Genomic DNA, 19,689 nt, shown 5'->3' on the forward strand with positions numbered 1-19,689 from the left:
TCATGCGGCAAAGTTAATCATATTCCACAGAGTGTATCTACTCAACAGCCTCGACAATGTCCTCTGATACTATGCCCGTGGGTGGTGAAGCCCCATCCGCGAAGGAGACTACAACTGGCCTAGAGCATAAGGAGTCGATTCCCGATCTCAGCATGGAGAAAGGCGAAGTTGTTCATGACGAACATGTCAACACGCCAGAGTGGCGAGCGCTCGAGAAGAAGCTGGTCCGCAAGCTTGACATGACTTTGCTGCCGGTAGTGTGGATCTTATACTTGTTCAACTACTTGGACAGGAACAACATCGCGTATGTACTCTACTTGAAGCAAACAACTATCTCATATCATTGGGTGCTAACAAAAATTATATTAGCCAAGCCAAGCTAAACACCTTTGAGAGAGACCTTAAGCTACACGATGACAATTTCAATACTGCTGTGTCTATCCTCAACGTCGGGTTAGTCTTTTTTCGACGCAATGATACTTCGGCTTCCCTGGCTAACAGATCGACAGATATATGCTTGCTCAACTACCATCCAACATGCTCATTACCCGCATTCGACCCAGTCTCTACCTGCCTGCCTGCGTCGCCGTATGGTCAGTCGTGTCTGCCGCCACAGCAGGTGCACAGAACTATGGAAATTTAATTGTGATTCGATTCTTCCTTGGCATTGTGGAAGCCCCTTTCTTCCCTGGAGTAAGTCTCAACCCGACATCTTGATAGAGCAGTAGCAATACATGAGCTGACACATTTTCTCTCCATAGGCATTCTACCTCCTGTCCTGTTGGTACACGCGAAAAGAGTTGGCCTTACGTACCGCCGTCTTATACTCCGGACTGGTCCTTGCAACCGCATTTTCAGGCTTGATCGCAGCTGGTGTGTTCTCAGGCCTCGATGGGGCCCGAGGTATACCAGGCTGGCGGTGGCTCTTCATCATCGACGGTGCAGGCAGCTTCTTTGCTGCAATGGTCTCCTTTTTCCTGCTGCCAGATTATATCGAATCCAAAACTGGAAGTGGCAAGTGGCTCTTTACAGAGGAGGAGCGAGAATTGGCCGCGAAGAGAATGGCTCTGGATCGCGTATCATTGCCAGAGGCTGATCACTCTGTCTGGTATGGCGTACGGCTGGCTCTGAAAGACACTCGAACTTGGATATTCGTAAGTTATATCATCTCCCAATTACTTCTGGATATTGTAACTCACATGATCTCTCCCAGGTACTCCTTCTTTGCTCGAACCACACTGCCTACGGATTCAACTACTTCTTTCCCACCATTGTAAACGGCTTCCATATCGGCTCGCAGACAATCACTCTCACCCTCACAGCGCCTCCGTATCTCTTTGGTGCAGCTGTCTCTTTTCTTGTTGCCTACTCCAGCGATCGCCATAACGAGAGAGGCTATCATATATGCGTTCCTATGGCCGTTGCATCCGTAGGCTTCATCATCTCGGCTGCCACTCTCAACATAGGTGCCCGCTACTTTGCGTCTTTCCTCTACTGTTCAGGCGCTTTCGCAGCGAATGCCATGGTCTACTCGTGGGCTGCAAGCACGCTGAACCAGACGCCGGAAAAGCGCGCGGCTGGAACAGCAATCGTCAACTTACTTGCCCAGCTCGGTAACATTTGGAGCCCATATTTCTTCCGTCCCGGCGATTCGCCACGGTATGCGCTTGCCATGATACTCATGATGGTTTTTTCTTTTATTAGTATCGGGTGCTCTTTGTTGCTCAAGTTTGTACTCCGAAGAGAGAACAAGAAGATATTGGCAGAAGCAGAGGGGACTGGGCAGGCTGTCACACTGTTTACTTTGTAGCTGGGACCTATGCGTCCGACATTTAGTCACGAGATTGATGAATTATATATTTGCGTTGCCGAATATGGCACTTTTTTCACGTTACTCTGTAACCCTCTAGATCCATGTACCTACAGCTTACATATGGCACGCATGAATGAATGAGCTCTCGTAGATAAAAAATCAAGTTCCAATTTGTATGATACGCATGATCCTAAATACCATTACTCGTGAGACAGAAGCGAGTGTAGAGAATGACTAGTTGACAAATGATTGTTTACAAACTCGAGCACACACTCTTTTCCGCTGCCTCCACACAAAACGGATTGGCAGTAAAAACACCATTGGGATCAGCCTTTTTCCGGATCTGTCGCAGTTTCTCGTACGTTTGAGAGTCATAATAGTGCGGCCAGACCTTCTTCATATCCCAGTCACCATACGAGCCCCAAAGAACGCGGCGATCGTCCTTGCTAAAGTAAGTGACCGACCCAGCATCGTTCTCATCCTGCCACTTCTTGGCCCCCTCATAGTTGTCTTGGTGAAAGACATCCCAGGTTCCGCTAATGGTAGCATCTCTCCAGCCATAGGCAGTGCCATTGTTTGCGTTATTCGCAAACATGGAAGCTTTGCCGCCATAGACCTGCAACTGGGATGAAACCCACAGGCCGTTCTTTTTGTTGGAGATGATTTCGTCGATACGCCCAGAGAACCATTTGGACCATCCAGTCTTGGAGAGCGTGGTCGAGTTGGTCGTATTGGTACGCTTGATGTAAGGGTAGGGGAACTCGCGTCGGCTTCTAAAGAGCCACATGGACGTGATATAGGACATCGAAGCAGTGTCGTCAGTCTCCTTTGCAAACTTGAAAAGATCGTGTTTGACACCCTTGATGCGGTTGAAAAGCTCTGGCGAAAATTTGTCGATTCCCAGATTGACCCATTGGGCGTACACAACAATGACTGCGTACTTGAATTTGAAGACATTTGCAAAGTTTGTCTTGCCGTCGTGAATGTTGTCTGGCAGTGCCTCTTTGAGATCGTCTTCCGTGCCTGGGAAAAGGTCTAGAAGGTTTGTCTCTCTGCTGACGACGTTGACAGTGAAGTCGTAGCTGCGCGGGAAATTTGGGTCTTCTCCTTTCTCCACCAATATGTCGAGAAGCTCCTTCAAAGTGTCTGGATGGTAGTGGAACGCCATCCACAGGCCTTTGGAGCCTTTATACTTGTTATCGTCCTGGACTTCCACGGTGAAGTGAGTCAAGACCCCTATGTTGCCAGGGCTACCACCGAGAAGACCAAAGAACAGGTCGGGCTGCGTCTCTTTGGTGACAGTGACCAGCTCGCCAGCGTGGTCCACAATATGCAGCTCACGGATGTAGTCTCCGAGAAGCCCAAAAGAGCGAGCTAGCATCCCAAAGCCGCCTGTCTGGACATGGCCACCAAGATGAACCGTGGCACATTGGCCCGTGGGCATGAAGACGTGGTTGGCCAAGAGAAAATCGTAGACTTCGGACAGGGACCAGCTAACACTTGCTTTGATGTAGACCTTGTCTTTGGCGGTATCACGGATCAAAACAAGGTCCTTGTTCTTGTCTCGAAACGTAAGTTCCAAGTCCAGCTGAATGCCATTAGGGCCAGTTGAGGAAGCACCACTATATTGGTGGCCGCCAGTCCTGATGGCAATCGGCTTGCCAAATTTGTTGGCGTATCTAACAACGCCCTGGATGTCCTCTATGCTTGTGGGCTGTAGGATCTCTCCGGGGTTCATGTTACGCTCTTGCCCATATGTGGACGTGGCGTAGATGTCGTTTGCCTGGTCATAGGCTGCTGTGCCTGGCTTGAGCTGGCTGCCCTGGAAATTTGGGTCGGAGTTCATATTGTACGATTAATAGAGTACTTTTGTTCTTTTTTCCTTTGGAATGTAACTGAGATGAAGAAGAGAGAGATGCTGTTTGTACTAGAGGTAGGTCGCCAACGGCCTCTTATATGTACTTGTTCACACCCCCTTATATGTGCATGTGCGCCACCTATGTAGTCATACACAGCTCAGCCGCATAGTGCAATCCTCCATAAGCAATCCTTCACGAGCAAACAACCTCGCATATCCCGAGACTGTGCACATCCATAAGCCGCGGAAGACACCGAGGACAGCAATCGCCGTTCTCCGGCTTTCTTAAGCTAGCCCAAACGTCATTTCTTTCTGTTGGTATTCACAAAAAGGGTCTCAATGGACAGCCGTCGTGTTAGTTTGACCATAGACTTTGCGATGGAATGCTGGCATCTTGGTCACCGCAGCCTTACCAAGGTGGGGACGTGGCTTGTGATTCGGGGAACACGATGCAAGGGGGGGCTGCCACTTGAAATTGATAGGACGTGTAGGTGAGCGCGACGCGTTAAATGCATCTAGACTATTGGTCAACAGATTCGATAGTCACTGCAGGGAGATATTCAATAGTCTTTGGGCGGCCTGCGAGGCACACTTTTGAAATGGATGGATATCCAGCCATAGGAGAAACAATATTGCGTGGTAGATTAGTCCATGAAGTAGGACACCGTGAAAGCTACGGGCAGGTTGGCCTATTTTTAGGATCGCATAGCTTAAAGGGGGCGGAAATTTGAAACATATTTACATCTGGGAGGCTTCAGTTCATTGCTTTTTAAATTGTGTCATCCAGCGCGCAACGAGCTTCCAGCCTTACCCCTACCAAGCTGAGGCTAATCAGTATGAATCACATGCATGCATCCTTATGTATCTAAGTATACAAAGCTGAAAATTGTCCTTCTGACTGCCGTCATCCAGCCACTAAGGATTATACCGCAGAGAGTGTCTCTGCTAGCTACATACCTTGTACATGTAACGATGACACTCGGTTTCAAGCGCTTAACTTTTTTTCCCTTGTACACTTTCGTTGGTTATTTACATCGCAAAAATTATTATCACTAGAATATATGCTATTTACGAATCGATTGCTATCAATGATAGCAAAATAGATGATACCTAAAAAGCAAGGTTTGTCGCGTTGTATCTGGTGCCGACCGTCAGCTCTATGACAGTCATTCCTCCATGCTATTTCATCTTGATCAGGCTGGCGGTTAGTTTCTTCTTCTGGAAGCAAACTCGTTATGCATCGCAGTCGGCTGTTACAGCTCTAACGGGCTATGGGCTCAAAGCGATCATTTTTCAACGGCCAATGTCTATGTCTTGCCATTAGATGCTAGAACCAATGTTACATGTCGGCCTGTCACATGTGAAATGCCATTCTAGATAAGTTCTTCTATACGTCTTGAATCGCACACCATATGACACGGCACTATATGAAAAAAGATCCCAACTATTTGGGTTTTGCTTTAGCCGTATTGAAACGCATATGGGCGGTGGCAGCTTGAAACCATGCAACGGTCTACTTACCAACATCTTTGGTCAACGTTCACGAAGATGGCTATCCACGGTAAAGACAGTTTAAGTCTTGACTAAAGAGTCCAACTCTTCCTTTCCTACCAAAGTCAATTTATATCCACCAACCATACTATTGAATATATTGATTCATGTCAAAAAGGATTCCTTCAAATATCTCACTTTGGGTCGATGAGGCGCATAATTTGATAATGCCAACCAAAAGCAGCAGCGATACACTACGCATCTTCCATATTGCGTGCACCTGCGCGATCTCTCAGCGCCCTTTTTAGCAATCCATTGTCTTCATCCCTTTGTAAGCTGTCTTCAACCTCCAATGTAGCGATTGGGCCAAATTTATATCGTCTCATGTTCGGGGAGAAACTATCATTTAGCGCGGGCACTCCCTCTCTTTCGTTTACCCTTCGCTAAAATTTCCTTTTTTCTATGTGGAAAAGAGTCTTCTTAATAGAAAATTCATTGTCAAGTCTTTCCAGTGGCGTTCTTGGGCAAAACTCAGAGGTGCATATTGAGTTCATCAGTCACCTAGGTAACGTAGGACGAAAGGTTTGATTGTGATAACGATCATTCGGTGAAATTATCTATAGCATGAACCCAAAACATTTGTGGCCGTTTGGAAAAATATATATAAATATCTCATGCCACAGGCATTCTATTTTACTCGCACCATCTTCACCTTTGCTTTCTACACACATAGCAAACGCAACGCGGCAAAGACGCAATACAGCACAGCTACCATCTTCAAAATAGCCTCTTTGATGATCAACAACGACGCTACTTTCCAAACGGGGTTGTCAGACTCTACTCAGCTCGAACATCTCAAGCACGACATCATGGCTATGTTTTGCCACGTCTACTACAACGCAGCATACTTTCGCCTGGTGGTCTGCGCCATAATGTGGGCGGGTGTTCAACAAAAAATTCTTTTGCAATTGACACCCTTTACCCGCGAGTGCACAAGGGTCAAGTATCGCCACGATGTGTTCAACCTAACAAACTTTCATTCCTTCATATAATTACTACTATACTTGAGTACGTATTTCTCTTTTGTCAAAAGGAATATACTATTTGGGTCACAGTCTATGAAAGCAATCGTCGTCTTGATTCCGCTTCTCGTTTCTCATGACTTCTACTTCGACTGGCCTATTATGTCAAGAGTTTTGCTCATGTTTTGGGCACAAACATGGCTTCAAGACACACATTTATGGCTCATAGGTATGGTATCTTGCTTCTAGTATCTCATTTTCAAGGCTAGCATATATTCTCTCTATCAGTCTTTATTGTCTACTTCTCTATTATTTTCCGTTTCGTCATGTACGCGATAAGCATCTTCTAGGCCTTATATCGGAGGTTTATCATCTCAACTTTCCCAAATGAACCATGTCCTAGTTTCTACACAATGTATGCCTCCATTTCCGAAAGTCGGCCATATCCTGGTATCTTCGTGGAGGCCAACTCGGAATTAGCGCGGTGGTTCAAGTTGTCTGTATCTTTGGTCTGGAAAGGATTATTTTGGAGTTAGACCGCCGCTTCTTCTACCGCTGTTACTGATGATACTTCTTCCGCCGCCACACCTATCATGGCTTATGCGATGGTCGTCTGAGAGGAAGCAGATCCAGTGCGTGATCTCTACGATATCGAACGTAGGGACGCGCAATGGGGTATCAAAAGGCTTGTCTTTTCTGTGATACGGGATCTATAGCTACTTATATAGATGTGGTGGTCTGTCCTTCCTTCCCTGGCGACGTCAGGGCAAGTGTCCCCCAACAACACCCCCCTTTTGCCTGGACAGATCATGCTCATAGAATTGAACCGTACCTTTTATTCTCACTACCAATAGTCACTAGCTATACTTTTATAGTTGCACTGATGATGAGCGCTGAGAATGAGCCTAGAACGATCATCCAAAAATAAATTGTCATTGCGCAATTGCAAGTTAAAGTTAACAGTGGTAATCGTCTTTCGCAGACATTTGGACACGAACTACTTCACGCAATATTTAACCCACAACCCGCTACTTTATAGTATATAAATGACGTTGGTCTATCATAGACATTGGATGCAAATTGCACCATCATGGTGGCGATCTTGCCCCTTGATCACATGTAAATGGGCAAAAAGAGCAAAAAGAAAACATACAACAGCCGGTGTTCGCTGATGGTCACCCACTCAACTACTAATCTGCCGGTTAATGGCTTATCTATGGGGGAGCAGACGGGACCCCGAGTTCTCCACTACCTATGGTCGTATGTACTGGAAGTCGTGTTGAGTCTGGTTATGAAAGAAGAGAGTTGGAAATGTTGAGGCGAGAAAAAATGTCAACAAAACAATGGCGAAAAAAAATTATTATCGCAGCTTCCCCATTGGTAGCGACCCCCCACTCCACTATCGGACCCTGGTTCAGGGCCCAGTCCTCATTAGGACTAAACCCAGGGGTCCTCCAACCGCCCCAGAAGAAGTTTTGCATCCATAGGTCAATACACGTAGCGGCCCCCTTTAGCCTCCTTAGATCCCTCCTTGAGACCCTTTTCTGGCCTGGACAATAGTTCTCCAAAACGCCCCAAGACGCCTCAAAATGCTTAGACCGCCGACACGTGCAGGTTAGCCGGGCTCTAGGCGTTGATCTTGGCGACTTGAGGCTCAGGACTGACCAACCGAAGGCCCCTGCTCTGGAGCGGTAAAGGAAACGAGGCCAGCTCGCTTCGTGGGAAGATCTCATTTCATCTTACGGTACGGAGTATAATTAGCTCAAGTTGCCAAACCGACTGGACTCCCGAGCGGTCTGCAACACGAGGTCGAGGCTTGTGCTTAGCATGGAGTACAATGGGGCGCCCGCTTACTCGCCGTCGTGGAGCAGGTCACGCCTGTTATCGCCGTTGGCGTCGATAAGGAGAGGAGACCGCACAAAAATTGGATCAGATGCTAAAAGGAGAGTGGAAAATTTGATACCCGTGCCCGACTATGGATCTTCTCCTTGGTCCCTTTTTTTCTGCCTTAAGCTGGGGCACTAGGTGAGGTGGCCTTAAAAAGAAATCTTTCACTCCTCAAAAGCAGACATCAGGCATCTCAGTTTTCTTCCATTGAGTTGCTGGCTAGATCCGTTCAAGATGGCTACCACCACCACAGTCACCAAGAGAGGCGCCGCCGTGGCCTCAATGTCAGTGCTCTTACAGAGGCCCAGTTTTAGAAGAGGAACAAGCTGACTCCAGATTTAGCACGCTGCCTGAGAATGACAGCCGCTTCCCGGATATCAACACCATTCGGGCTGCCATTCCCAAGCACTGCTTTGAGCCCAAGGTGTCCATCTCCATGGCCTATCTGTTTCGAGATGTGGCCATGATTGGTGCTCTTGGCTGGGCCGCCATTACTTACATCCCGGCCATTGAGAATTCCACCCTCAGGATCGCCGCCTGGATTGTCTACGGCTTCGTTCAGGGCCTGATTGGCACTGGTCTTTGGATCCTGGGCCACGAGGCCGGTCACGGTGCCTTCTCCAAGCACTCTTTACTCAACCACGTTGTTGGCTTCTTGTCTCACACCGCTCTCCTGGTCCCGTACTACTCTTGGAAGTTCTCTCACCACCGCCACCACATGTACACCGGCCACATGGAGAAGGATATGGCTTTCGTTCCCAGGACCAAGGCCGACTATGCTCAGCGCATTCTGTCTGCCTTTGAGATGTTTGAGGACACTCCCGTCTACCAGCTGATTGCTCTGCTCTCTCACCAGCTCCTCGGATGGCAGATGTACCTGACCTTCAACATCTCTGCTGGCTCAAAGAGTCTTCAGAGGCCTGCATCCAACCTTTTGGGCAAGAGCCACTTCGGCCCCAGCAGCGCCGTGTTCCGTCGCAGCGAAGCTCCTTTCATCCTCCTGACTGATGTTGGCCTCTGCGTGATGCTCTTCGCTTTGTACAAGCTCGCTGGCGTGGTTGGAACCAGCACAGTGCTGCTGGCCTATGCTCAGCCTTACTTCTGGGTTCACAACTGGCTGGGTAAGTCTCAATACAAATAACATTATTAATTTGCCATCGAGCGGTATAGCTAATGATATTCCAGTCGCCATCACTTACCTGCACCACACTCACATGGAGGTGCCGCACTATGAGGCCGACAACTGGACCTTCGTCAAGGGCGCCCTCGCAACTGTGGACAGAGAATTTGGCTTCATTGGCCGCCAGCTGTTCCACTGCATCATTGAGCACCACGTTGTTCACCACCTTTTCCCGTATGTTTATCATTTACACCTGATTTGCTATCTGTCGGCGACTAACATGGCTCTTCTTTAGTCGCATTCCTTTTTACTATGCTGGAGAGGCAACTGAGGCAATTAAGCCTGTCCTCGGCGATTTGTACTACCGCGATGACAGATCCTTCATTGGACAGCTCTGGACCAACTTCACAAAGTGCAAGTACGTTGAGAAGGACGAGTCAACTCCTGGAGCTCTCAAGTGGGCACAGTAAGTCGCATGAAGCAATTTTTTATTGGCTCATAGGAAATATTGGTAGATGTTATAGAAGATTTGGCGGTAAAACTCGGATAGACTATAGAAGCTGGGGTACGGGGTCGGATTCGCGTTCTTATTCGCTGATAGACAATGGCTTGGACTCGAGAAGAGTTTAAAAAAAATAGATGGATACGGTTATCATTTACCGTGATAGATTTTGAATAATGCAGAGCAATCCCAGTGATTTGTAGCGGTAATGTGATGCTGCATGCACCAGCAGTGAAACATGAGATGGCGATGTTTAGGCGCGCCGAGAATTGCCACATGGAGTGCATGTATCTAAGAAGAGTCGGAGTACGTATCTGAAGTCATCCCAGCATGGAAACAAAACATCAGCTTTGAATAGAACCTTTATACACCATTGCCTGCGTTAATACTGACCTGTCACTAAAACGGACCCATGAATTCCTTCAATCTACAGCTAATCTAGAAACCAAGATTTACACGTATCTCTGTTGAAGGCCCCACCAACATCACCCAGATTCGCCAACTAATCATAGATCGCAGCCGTATCAGTCAACTCACTCGCACGGGCCATACCACACCGAAGTGGAATCGAGTGGTCTGTATGTCTCAGTTCAGGTAACCAGTTTTGGTGAAGACGGACCGACCCACTCCTCCTACACGGCATGTCGCTAATGTATGTATGTTGTCTTCAAGTGGCAGATAACGATCGCCTATATATGCAGGAAATAGAACTAAACCAGCGTTAAAAAAACTACTTTGAGAGGCGCAGTTGCGGTCGCCGCGAGTACTCGCTGGGCGTGGGATATCTTGCACAAGTAAAGCACCAGGCATTAGGCCGACCCGACCAACCCAATGTTTACGGTTTAAGGGCACGATTATATACAGAACTGGCGTGGAATATACTTTACAGTAAAATGATGTCACTGAAAGAGATGCAGAGGGAAATACTCGATAATAATAATAAAAATATTCTGCGCAATTCTAGCTGCTGTTCTCAAATGGGTACGCTTCGCAGTTTGAAGGTATGGCACTGTACTACATTATCAACCGCGCTTCATGTTGAAGGAAAAGAAAAAACTGAGTTACGGATTTTGAAATGGGAATAAGATACTATCGAGATGCTGGACCTTTTTCGGGAGATATGGGTATTCATGTGCTCTGTGCCTTACTATCATCTATCCATGTAGTCGCTTTCTGGGGGCTATACGCAAGTCGTGAATCTGCCACAGGCAAAGCACCATGCATTTAATTACATTGGCTCTTTTTAAATGCTTTTATCACTTCTAAGAAGGCTTGCCTGCTGTGCGTATGTGCAGATATTTTTTCTTCGCACTATTGAGCGCTTGAGCTCAAGAATTCAGCAATAGCATGCTCTTACAGGGTAACGCAATGCTTTCCCACATATTTTCTTCAATCGTCGGGCAACAGAGGTAAAAAGCGTGGGCGCAGTAGGTTGTTCAAAGTTTTATAGCCCGCTTAATAAAACACCCTCACATCAGTATTCTCTACCTGGTGTGGCCAGCCTTTAAATCTCCCGTTTGCTACGGGCTACGGTTGACATTGTGAGTACCAATCATTCAGGTATGTGCAAGTTCCTTGTGCGCAGCACGTCGCACCAAGATATCCATTGCCTCCACATTGGCCCCATAGGATGGAACAGCTGCCAGAAGCGGTCGGGCCTGTAAGAGTCGTCGTAGATGGAGGAGGGGATTTGCCGGAAATCGCCGCGACATGATCTTGAACCACGCAATGCCAATCCGACGAGCCGTAGTTGATGGAATATGAATCGCCATAGCCAGACACAAAGGTCTCGCCCCATTGCCAGAAAAGATCGCCGCCCATACCAAGGCTCGCCATGGAGGCATTTTGCCAAGGAACCATGTTTGTGCAGCGATCAGTCACGGCGCCATCTATTGCCATGTATTAATTCAGCCCACAAAAATGCGTAGCAAGATTAACTTACATTCTTCCATAATGCATATCTTGCCCGCTTCCACGCAAGCTTGGGCATGAGTTTGCACCCAGCTGCTTCCCCAAGGGTAGGTTTCGCCCCCTAAGTGAGCGTCAGTATTGACGGACCTTTTTTTCACCAAAGGGAAAAAAACAAAAAAACAACTTACAGCCATCTGGATAAAGGTGAAAGGTGCCAAAATCAAGCGACTCAATTTGTATGTTTGCGGCAAAGTCCGTGCCTGAAGCATAGGAATATGGGTAAGAGCCATCTCCCGTGCTGAGACCGAGTCCTTCATCTCCTAGCGTTACGAGATGGTTTGGATCGAGCGACTTGATGTATTGAGATACACCTGTAGCCCACTCGGCTATTACGCCGGTATCACACCCGGCACAGCGAGGCTCATTAGCCAGCTCCCACGCAAAGATGGCTGTCGAGTTGATATAGCGACTGACGACAGCGTGGATATATGTGCGATACTGAGATTGAGCTGCTGCGTTGGTGAACCAAGAGGTTGCGTTGCCGCCAAACGCATTTACATAGGCGTTGATGCCGCCAAAGTCGTCCCAGTTATTGACAAGCGGAATGATAAGCTTAAGACCATGCTGCTCGGCTGAAGCAACTACGTAATCAAGGTTCTGTAGGCCATCGGCCCCTGTGTTGATTATAGACCCTGTGGCATTTAATAGCTGGAACCAAATCTCCCCAGTTGGAGGCAACGTATTCCAGTCACTAAACCCCAAAACGCGCACGACCTTGAGCCCCGAGGAGGCAATATCACTCAAGGTTGTGTCGACCTCTGCGGTGTTGTATGTAAACGGACACCAGTAGCAATTAGTACCCGCAAAGTAACCCACCTCGCCGTCAATGTCAAAATGAGATCCTGAGATGGTCACGAAGCTAGAGGCGCGCGGAGCCGGTTGTACTACTGCGGCCAGCGTGGAAGCTGCCGAGAGAGCAGCGAGGACATAACTCTTAATGGCCATCACCATATTGCCAAAAGGAAGTACCATAAGATCTAGTAAGCAGTTGAGACGGATAATTTGTCGGGGAATCTACTCTATATATTCGACGTAAACATTTGGGATAGTCAGCCAAAGACACTCGGCCCAAAGGGATGCCCCTACAGATGCTGCAGATGCAACAAGAGGATGCTAATTTGCCTATCCCATCATCGTGATTTGCTCCTCTTCCATATTAACCATAGTACTGGAACGGGCTAATGCAATGTTATATTACAAACCATCCGCCCTACCTTATATTTGAATGGAAATGAGGGTTTGTTCATGATGGATCGCGGGCCGTTGCCGAGGGGAAAGCACTCTTTCAAGCACGGAAGCATTGCTTTGAATCCCTTGTCATCCATCAGAACTGAGTTGACGCGGAAATAGCCATCTTTGTATCTCGATGATGTAGCATAAAAAGATGTGGCCTGCTTTGGAGTTTTGGATCGTGCCACAAGGCCATTCAGCCGCCTTGCTAGCCGCATAGCCTAAATTGGTCTTAATTTTTAAGCTTGAAGCCATTTTGCCTATAAGACTTGGAAGTATATTTGATGCGGGTCGCATTATTAGACTTCACTCGCCAATCAAAAGAACTCAGGAAAGAATAAGCAGAATCTGCTATGCAGTGCTTTCTCATTCAAAATAATGCATTCGCAATAGTAATGCTAGGCGTACTAACTCTTGCGCATAGCTAACACTACAGAGATTGAGGTGTTCTCAGTGACAGGTTTGCAACCAAATCAAATCCTCGGGTTGCGACAAGGCTACCGTGTATATCACCTGCCCTCAGGAAAAATACATACAACAGACTGTTGGTGTCAAAATCTTGCAAAGCCCGTTTATTCTAATGCTAATATGCCAGTAGTGATAGAACACAATGTAGAACAAATTGCAGAAGCATTTGACATGGTCATTCTTGCTGCCACCCCGTAATAATCCAGCCAAAGCTCAGAAAAAGGTTTTTCGTGAAGCCGAGGTAGCATTTCAGGGATTCTCAGTACCATTAGCCAAGGAAGCATGTTCCTTTTAGTGCAAGATGATTGATACTAGGCGCTCTCACTGTTGTGTATATTGAGGATTATGAAGCTGTAATCTTCTAATCTAGACTCACATTAACTGCTGTTCTCCATCATATCAAGCCACACATAAGTTTATGAGGCAAGCTGATGCAACATCAGCCCATACAACCATAGGCAATGGGAAATTGTCGAGTTCTACAATATGGTGCAACATTCTCTATTTCCGACCCCCTTGGCTTCCAAAATTGGAATTACACAATAAACAGGGCAGCGGGACGAGCCAATGCATAACGTACACTTGCATGCGCCCAATACCCAAGAGCGGGGTCGGCGCCTGATGCAGTGTAAGGCAGTAATGCTACGGCTTGCTAGATTTTGAAATAGGTCGCATCAAGTCTATCAAACCGAAATGCGAGCCAGCCTTCACTGCCCAGAAACGGTTCTGCGTACGAATACCGGACAGCTCTCAGTCTGTTGAGCGAGTACCTGCCGCGAGAGCCCATCTCATCCGCCCAACTGCCGGTCCCTGCAAATGCCTCGCCGCGAAGATTTCGAGATCGCGATAGTCTGCAGCTTGCCGCTTGAATACGATGCCGTGTCCCTTGTTTCCGACGAAGTTTGGAAAGAGGATAGAGAAAACAACGACTGCAAGACAGGCCGTATTGGCGAGCATAATGTTGTCCTGGCTCTACTTCCTGGCATGGGTAAAGCGAGTGCCGCAAGCACAGCAGCCAACATCCGTTCGAGCTATCGCCATGTACGGCTTTGCTTTCTTGTCGGGGTCTGTGGCGGTGTGCCCCAGACTGGCAGCAAGGAAATTCTGTTGGGTGACGTGGTGGTCAGCAAGGCCATTGTCTCATACGATTTTGGCAGGCAATATCCCGACGGGTTTACGCTTAAGGATGGCATTGAAAGCAATACGGCGGGGCCAGACAGAGATATCCGCAAACAGCTAGCCATATTTGAGACAAGTGATGGCCGTTTCCGACTTCAAGAAGAGGTTGCCAGTTTCCTCGAAAAGCTTCAGGCCAAGGCGACACAGCAGAGGTGTGGAGCAAAATATAGTTATCCTGGAACGGACGAAGACAGGCTTTTCAAGCCAGAGTATCGCCATAAACACCGTATATCTCCTACATGTATCTGCAGCAAATGCGAGAAGGGATCTGACCCCGTATGCGAAGATGCTGTCAAGTCCTCGTGCCATGATCTAGGATGTGCGGACCAATACCTCGTCCCAAGAAGGCAGCTTAATAGGAAGCTAGAAGGCGAGATCAAGAAGGCTCAAGATCCAATCATCCATATTGGAATCGTTGGATCGGGAGACAGAGTTATCAAATCTGGGGAACATCGTGATAGCATTGCCAAGCCAAAAAGCATCATCGCCTTTGAGATGGAAGGTGCCGGGATCATGGAAGAGATTCCTTGCGTGGTAGTCAAAGGAGTGTGCGATTATGCAGACTGCCACAAGAGCAAGAAATGGCAAGATTTTGCAGCGGCTACTGCGGCGTCTGCGCTACAGGCCATCTTGGGATACATGCCACCAGCCAAGAGCCGAAAATACTCTGTCGAGCAAGTCCTGCGAGAGGGCCATTTCCTTGTCCCGTTTGGGCGAAACGAGAGTTTCGTCGGGCGAGAAGATATCCTGCAGCGGCTTATCACGAGAATCACCCCAGGTGCTAATACGGATGACTGTCAGAGGACGGCTGTCGAAGGCCTCGGAGGCATCGGCAAGACCCAGATCGCACTTGAGATCGCGTTTCGCCTTCACGACGCCCACCCTAGCTGTTCCATCTTCTGGGTCCCGGCCGTGGAAGCCGCTGGATTCGAGAAAGCCTACCACGAGATTGGCCAGAGCCTAGGGGTAGTAGGAATCGACGAGGACTCGGCCGACGTGAAGACTCTCGTAAATGCCGCGTTGAGCCGCAAGGATGCAGGAGCATGGCTGCTGATTGTTGACAACGCTGACGACACAGATCTCCTCTGTGGTCCGGCAGGGCTACTAAACTCTCTTCCATTTAGCAGAATGGGCTCGATTCTTTTTACGACGCGGAACCATCAGGCTGCGGTCGAGCTAGATATTCCAGAGACTGGCATTGTCAGTATGCCGGAAATGAGCCAAACGGAAGCAACCGAGCTGCTACAGAGGAGCCTGAAAGAGAGTCAAACACAGGATACCGCAAGCTTGACGAGCCTCCTCGATTTCCTCGCTTACCTGCCTCTTGCGATTAAGCAGGCGTCGGCCTATATGGCTAAGACAGGAATGGCGATACCTAGGTATCTTCAGCACTGCCGGTCTAGCGACAAGAATTTGATCAAACTGTTGAGCAAAGACTTTGAGGACCGTGGCCGCTACAGGGGCATCAAAAATGCAGTGGCCACGACTTGGTTGATTTCCTTTGAGCAAATCTCGCGGGATTACCCACTTGCCATACAGTACCTGCGATCTATGTGTTTCCTTGCCGAGAAGGAAATCCCTGCATCTCTGGTGTGGACAGCCGATGATGGACTGGAGGCGGACGAGGCGATGGGGGCGCTGAAGGCGTATGCGTTCATCGCCGAGCGAGCAGGCCAAGGGCTGTATGACATGCACAGACTCGTTCGATTAGCAATACACAGTTGGTTAGAAAATGGTGGAGAGTTTGAAACATGTGTTACGGCTACGCTACGTCAACTCGACAAAGTGTTTCCCTCTCCTGAATATGAAAATCGGGCTGACTGGGTACAATATTTGCCGCATGCGTTAACTGCGTTAAATTTCAGAGAGTATTCAACTGACAGCATGGCTGAATCGAATCTTCTCTTTAAAGTGGCTCAGAGTAGTTATCTCCTCGGCAAATATCAGGAGGCAGAGAGTTTCTACGATCAGGTACTGGAACTACGGACTAAGGTGTTAGGCGCCGAGCATCCTGACACGCTGCTGAGCAAAAACAACTTCGCAAACACGCTTTATAGCCAGAGAAAATATGACAAGGTCGAGGTGATACATCGGCAAATACTGGAACTACGGACTAAGGTGTTAGGCGCCGAGCATCCCGACACGCTTAGAAGCATGACCAACATCGCAAGTATGCTTCATAGCCAGAGGGAGTATGACGAGGCCGAGGCAATTTTTCGGCAGGTACTAGAACTACAGATTAAGGTACTAGGCGCTGAGCATCCTGACACGCTTAGAAGCTTAGCCAATCTTGGAATTGTGCTTCATAGCCAGGGGAAAATTGACGAGGCCAAGGCAATTTACCAGCAGGCACTGGGAATACAGACTAATGTGCTGGGTTCTGAGCATCCTGACACTCTTCAGAGCATGAGCGAGCTTGCAATTGTGCTTCATAGCCAGGGGAAGAGTGACGAGGCCAAGGCAATTTACCAGCAGGTACTGGGAATACAGACTAAGGTGCTGGGTTCTGAGCATTCTGATACACTATGGAGCAGGCGCAGCCTCGCAATTGTGCTTTATAAATTAGGAAAAAAGGACGAGGCTAAGGCAATTTACCAGCAGGTACTGGAAATACAGGCTAAGATGCTGGGTTCTGAGCATCCTGAGACACTCTCAACTGAGAGTTACTTTTTAAAGTACCATTCTTAGCCAGGGGAATTACGACATGAACAACCTCGTAAGTGTGCTTTTTAGTCTAACGAAACCGAAATGTGTTTGCTAACGCTACCAACTAAGGGAAGCTTTGCCTTTTTAAGGCTTCATGTTGAGACACCGTATTACTCAAACTAAATGCAGTATCCGAAGATGGCTTTTTTTTTTACGCAACTTGGCATAGTGATAAGTTAATAAAATTTGGCATAGTGATAAATTATTAAAACTCGGCATGGTGATAAATTAATAAAACTCGGCATAGTGATAATATGGATATAGGTAGTCGATGTTGGTTCTCATCGGCTTTTCTGTCTCTCTCGCTCTTGTTTTTAATTGCTTTGCGTTCTTGAGAGTTGAAGGGGCCGCAGTAAGTCTATATCTCTTTCTTTTACAGTATTGGTAGAAGTATTTGAACCTGCTGGAACATTCTAGGTCGAGTCGTAAGCGCCAAAGCAGCACCATACATATATGTAAGTGTTCGGGTCCAAAAGCGCCAGGGGTCTGTATGTTAAAGGCAAAAAGGGATCCCCCAGAAGACTACTGGGGTACATACATTGACACTGTACACACACGGGCCACGACTTGGCCAGCAATCTCCCTTCTTTGCCAGCGACCGCTCAGAGTTGTTTGGTGATTCGCGAATAATCCACGTACTGAAAAGTGTGAATATATGTATACTACTTGGTAATTGAAACCGCAGCACTGGTTCAAGGGTGTATCTCGAGTGCTGAGACTCCTGTAGTTTAAACAAGTTTGCTATGTTGCGAGTTCTCGTCATATCTACCTCATACACAGCTACCCAATTGTACCAGAGGAAACATTTTTTAAGTATTTATAAAGTTCTAAAATTCCCCAAAGGCTTTTCCATTGCGTTATACTTTGTGTGTAACTTTCAATTCACTTGTTATCTCGCTGTTTAAGCCTGCGTCTCAGCCTGAGATAGGCAACAGCTGAGCTAGTAAGATAAAATGTTTAAGTGCCATGTAAAAGTAATCCGAGATAATAAAGAGATAAAGCAGCGAAAAAAGCGAGATAATTCTTTTGTTTTAATGTATATAGCAAATCTTCCTTTCGATTTCCTTTTGGTGGATTTGAAGACTGAAACTGGAAGACGCTATTTCCATCATCTGATTCCGTGCCCTATTCTCGTTCCACATGCAAGTTCTTGCACTCGTCGCCGTATTTGCACGTTCCGCTCCGATAAAACTTGCATTTCTGCTGCTTCTTTGTTGGTGAGCCAGAGTGAGAATCCCATATTGGCGTTGCCGTTACTCTCCAGTCTCTGGAGGCGCCCTTGGTCGACCCAGCCCCGGATCGAGGCGATTGATGACCAGGAGAATCCTGAGCTGGAACTGGCTGAAACAAGCCAGGAATCTTCTCAATTCCCATATCTAATTGCTTGTAATCATCTTGAAACTTGATATCAGTTGAGGTCACCAGCGTGAACCGGTCTCTGATGCCCGAATATGTCGTCAAATCAGCAATGTACCCGCTGTCGTGACAGCCCGCGAAAAAGATGTGCTTGCACTGCGGGTTCGTGGCATATAGATTGAGTGCAGCGCGCAGCTTCAAATCAGCCGTCTCTTCCCACTCTCCGACGTCGACAAAGTCGAAGAGCCCATGAGACCTGTTGAAGCCGGCGACAAACGGAGCGAGGGATCGCTTCTCGGGACCTACCAAGCGTGCTTTGTAGAGAGTCTTGGATAAGCCGGCAATGTCTGCATATACTCGCACCATGATCTGGCAGTGCTCGAGGTCTTTTGCCTTGAGGCTGTCCATGATAGACTCGGTGAGGAGTTGTGCTGCAGTTCGTCCACCCTCAGCACCGTCGCTCACTAAGCTTTCGTGGAAGACGTAAGCATCGCCGTCAACCAGGATAAGCACAAAAGGATTCCCGCCTTGGCCTTTGGACAGCTGTTTGTATCTTTCTCTACCCTCACGCTCTTCTTCATAATCGCTCTTGAGGCGCTTATAATTCTCAAGCAAAACGGCATATCGGTCCAGTATGTTGGGCAGCGTGGTGCTAATACGGAACTGAGCCAACTGGATGGCCGCTTGTTCAAGGTCATCATCGTTGAGCATTATAGCCTCTGCGAGTTACGACCGTGTAAAAAAGGTAGTGATGAGGCCAGTGTTGACGAAATAATGCAGGCTGGTGGCGAGCTTCTCTTCTTAGTTTTGCGCTTCTTGAGAAACGCTTATATGGAAGTGACAACTTGATGCTCTTCAGCTTTATTAATTCGCAAGGACAACTCAAAAGACGTGGGTGGCATCGCCTTTTTAACGCTTTGGAAATCCATATGCGGAGGCGGAATACGACCCACTATAACTCACCTGATGCCATCTTTTTATCCAATACTTTTTCTCTTCATTCTATGTCGTATTGTCGTCTTAGGTTTGAGAGACCTATCACAATAGCCCCGCATCTCTTTTCAGCCTGAGTTCATGCATCATAAT

At 47.7% G+C, this 19,689-nt stretch overlaps 7 protein-coding genes across 7 annotated transcripts; 4 read left to right on the plus strand and 3 right to left on the minus strand.

Annotated features, from left to right (window-relative positions):
- Positions 1-56: 56 nt before the first annotated feature.
- TrAtP1_009988 (uncharacterized protein) lies at positions 57-1,810 on the plus strand (the record flags this gene model as incomplete). The annotated part of the gene is made up of 5 exons (XM_014093655.2): positions 57-304; positions 370-453; positions 510-693; positions 762-1,154; positions 1,214-1,810. The coding sequence occupies 5 exons, from the start codon at positions 57-59 to the stop codon at positions 1,808-1,810; spliced, it is 1,506 nt and encodes a 501-aa protein (XP_013949130.2).
- Positions 1,811-2,066: 256 nt separating this feature from the next.
- On the minus strand, positions 2,067-3,659 carry TrAtP1_009989 (uncharacterized protein; the record flags this gene model as incomplete). The annotated part of the gene is made up of 1 exon (XM_014093654.2): positions 2,067-3,659. One exon carries the CDS (start codon positions 3,657-3,659, stop codon positions 2,067-2,069), a length of 1,593 nt encoding a protein of 530 aa, XP_013949129.2.
- Positions 3,660-5,836: 2,177 nt separating this feature from the next.
- Positions 5,837-6,214, plus strand: TrAtP1_009990 (uncharacterized protein; the record flags this gene model as incomplete). The annotated part of the gene is made up of 1 exon (XM_066114517.1): positions 5,837-6,214. The coding sequence occupies one exon, from the start codon at positions 5,837-5,839 to the stop codon at positions 6,212-6,214; it is 378 nt and encodes a 125-aa protein (XP_065970613.1).
- A 1,683-nt stretch (positions 6,215-7,897) lies between these two features.
- TrAtP1_009991 (uncharacterized protein) lies at positions 7,898-9,878 on the plus strand. Its single transcript, XM_014093653.2, has 4 exons — positions 7,898-8,355; positions 8,414-9,192; positions 9,257-9,425; positions 9,487-9,878. Exons 1-4 carry the CDS (start codon positions 8,306-8,308, stop codon positions 9,659-9,661), a joined length of 1,173 nt encoding a protein of 390 aa, XP_013949128.1. The 5' UTR covers positions 7,898-8,305; the 3' UTR covers positions 9,662-9,878.
- A 1,319-nt stretch (positions 9,879-11,197) lies between these two features.
- Positions 11,198-12,615, minus strand: TrAtP1_009992 (uncharacterized protein; the record flags this gene model as incomplete). The annotated part of the gene is made up of 4 exons (XM_014093652.2): positions 11,198-11,220; positions 11,289-11,582; positions 11,636-11,725; positions 11,793-12,615. The coding sequence occupies 4 exons, from the start codon at positions 12,613-12,615 to the stop codon at positions 11,198-11,200; spliced, it is 1,230 nt and encodes a 409-aa protein (XP_013949127.2).
- Positions 12,616-14,055: 1,440 nt separating this feature from the next.
- TrAtP1_009993 (uncharacterized protein) lies at positions 14,056-17,438 on the plus strand. The gene is made up of 2 exons (XM_066114518.1): positions 14,056-17,257; positions 17,317-17,438. Exon 1 carries the CDS (start codon positions 14,179-14,181, stop codon positions 17,227-17,229), a length of 3,051 nt encoding a protein of 1,016 aa, XP_065970614.1. The 5' UTR covers positions 14,056-14,178; the 3' UTR covers positions 17,230-17,257; positions 17,317-17,438.
- Positions 17,439-18,372: 934 nt separating this feature from the next.
- TrAtP1_009994 (uncharacterized protein) lies at positions 18,373-19,314 on the minus strand (the record flags this gene model as incomplete). The annotated part of the gene is made up of 1 exon (XM_014093651.2): positions 18,373-19,314. The coding sequence occupies one exon, from the start codon at positions 19,312-19,314 to the stop codon at positions 18,373-18,375; it is 942 nt and encodes a 313-aa protein (XP_013949126.1).
- Positions 19,315-19,689: the final 375 nt, after the last annotated feature.

The sequence above is a fragment of the Trichoderma atroviride genome, chromosome 5 (genome assembly GCF_020647795.1).
Source record: "Trichoderma atroviride chromosome 5, complete sequence".
Taxonomy (NCBI): Eukaryota; Fungi; Ascomycota; class Sordariomycetes; order Hypocreales; family Hypocreaceae; genus Trichoderma; species Trichoderma atroviride.

Excerpts from the sequence above, each read along its gene's own strand:
- TrAtP1_009991 (XM_014093653.2), top strand. The coding sequence starts at position 8,306 with ATGGCTACCACCACCACAGTCACCAAGAGAGGCGCCGCCGTGGCCTCA. Across the intron at positions 9,193-9,256 it reads CTGGGTTCACAACTGGCTGG|TCGCCATCACTTACCTGCAC; the intron begins GTAAGTCTCAAT and ends ATGATATTCCAG. Across the intron at positions 9,426-9,486 it reads GTTGTTCACCACCTTTTCCC|TCGCATTCCTTTTTACTATG; the intron begins GTATGTTTATCA and ends GCTCTTCTTTAG.
- TrAtP1_009993 (XM_066114518.1), top strand. The coding sequence starts at position 14,179 with ATGCCTCGCCGCGAAGATTTCGAGATCGCGATAGTCTGCAGCTTGCCG.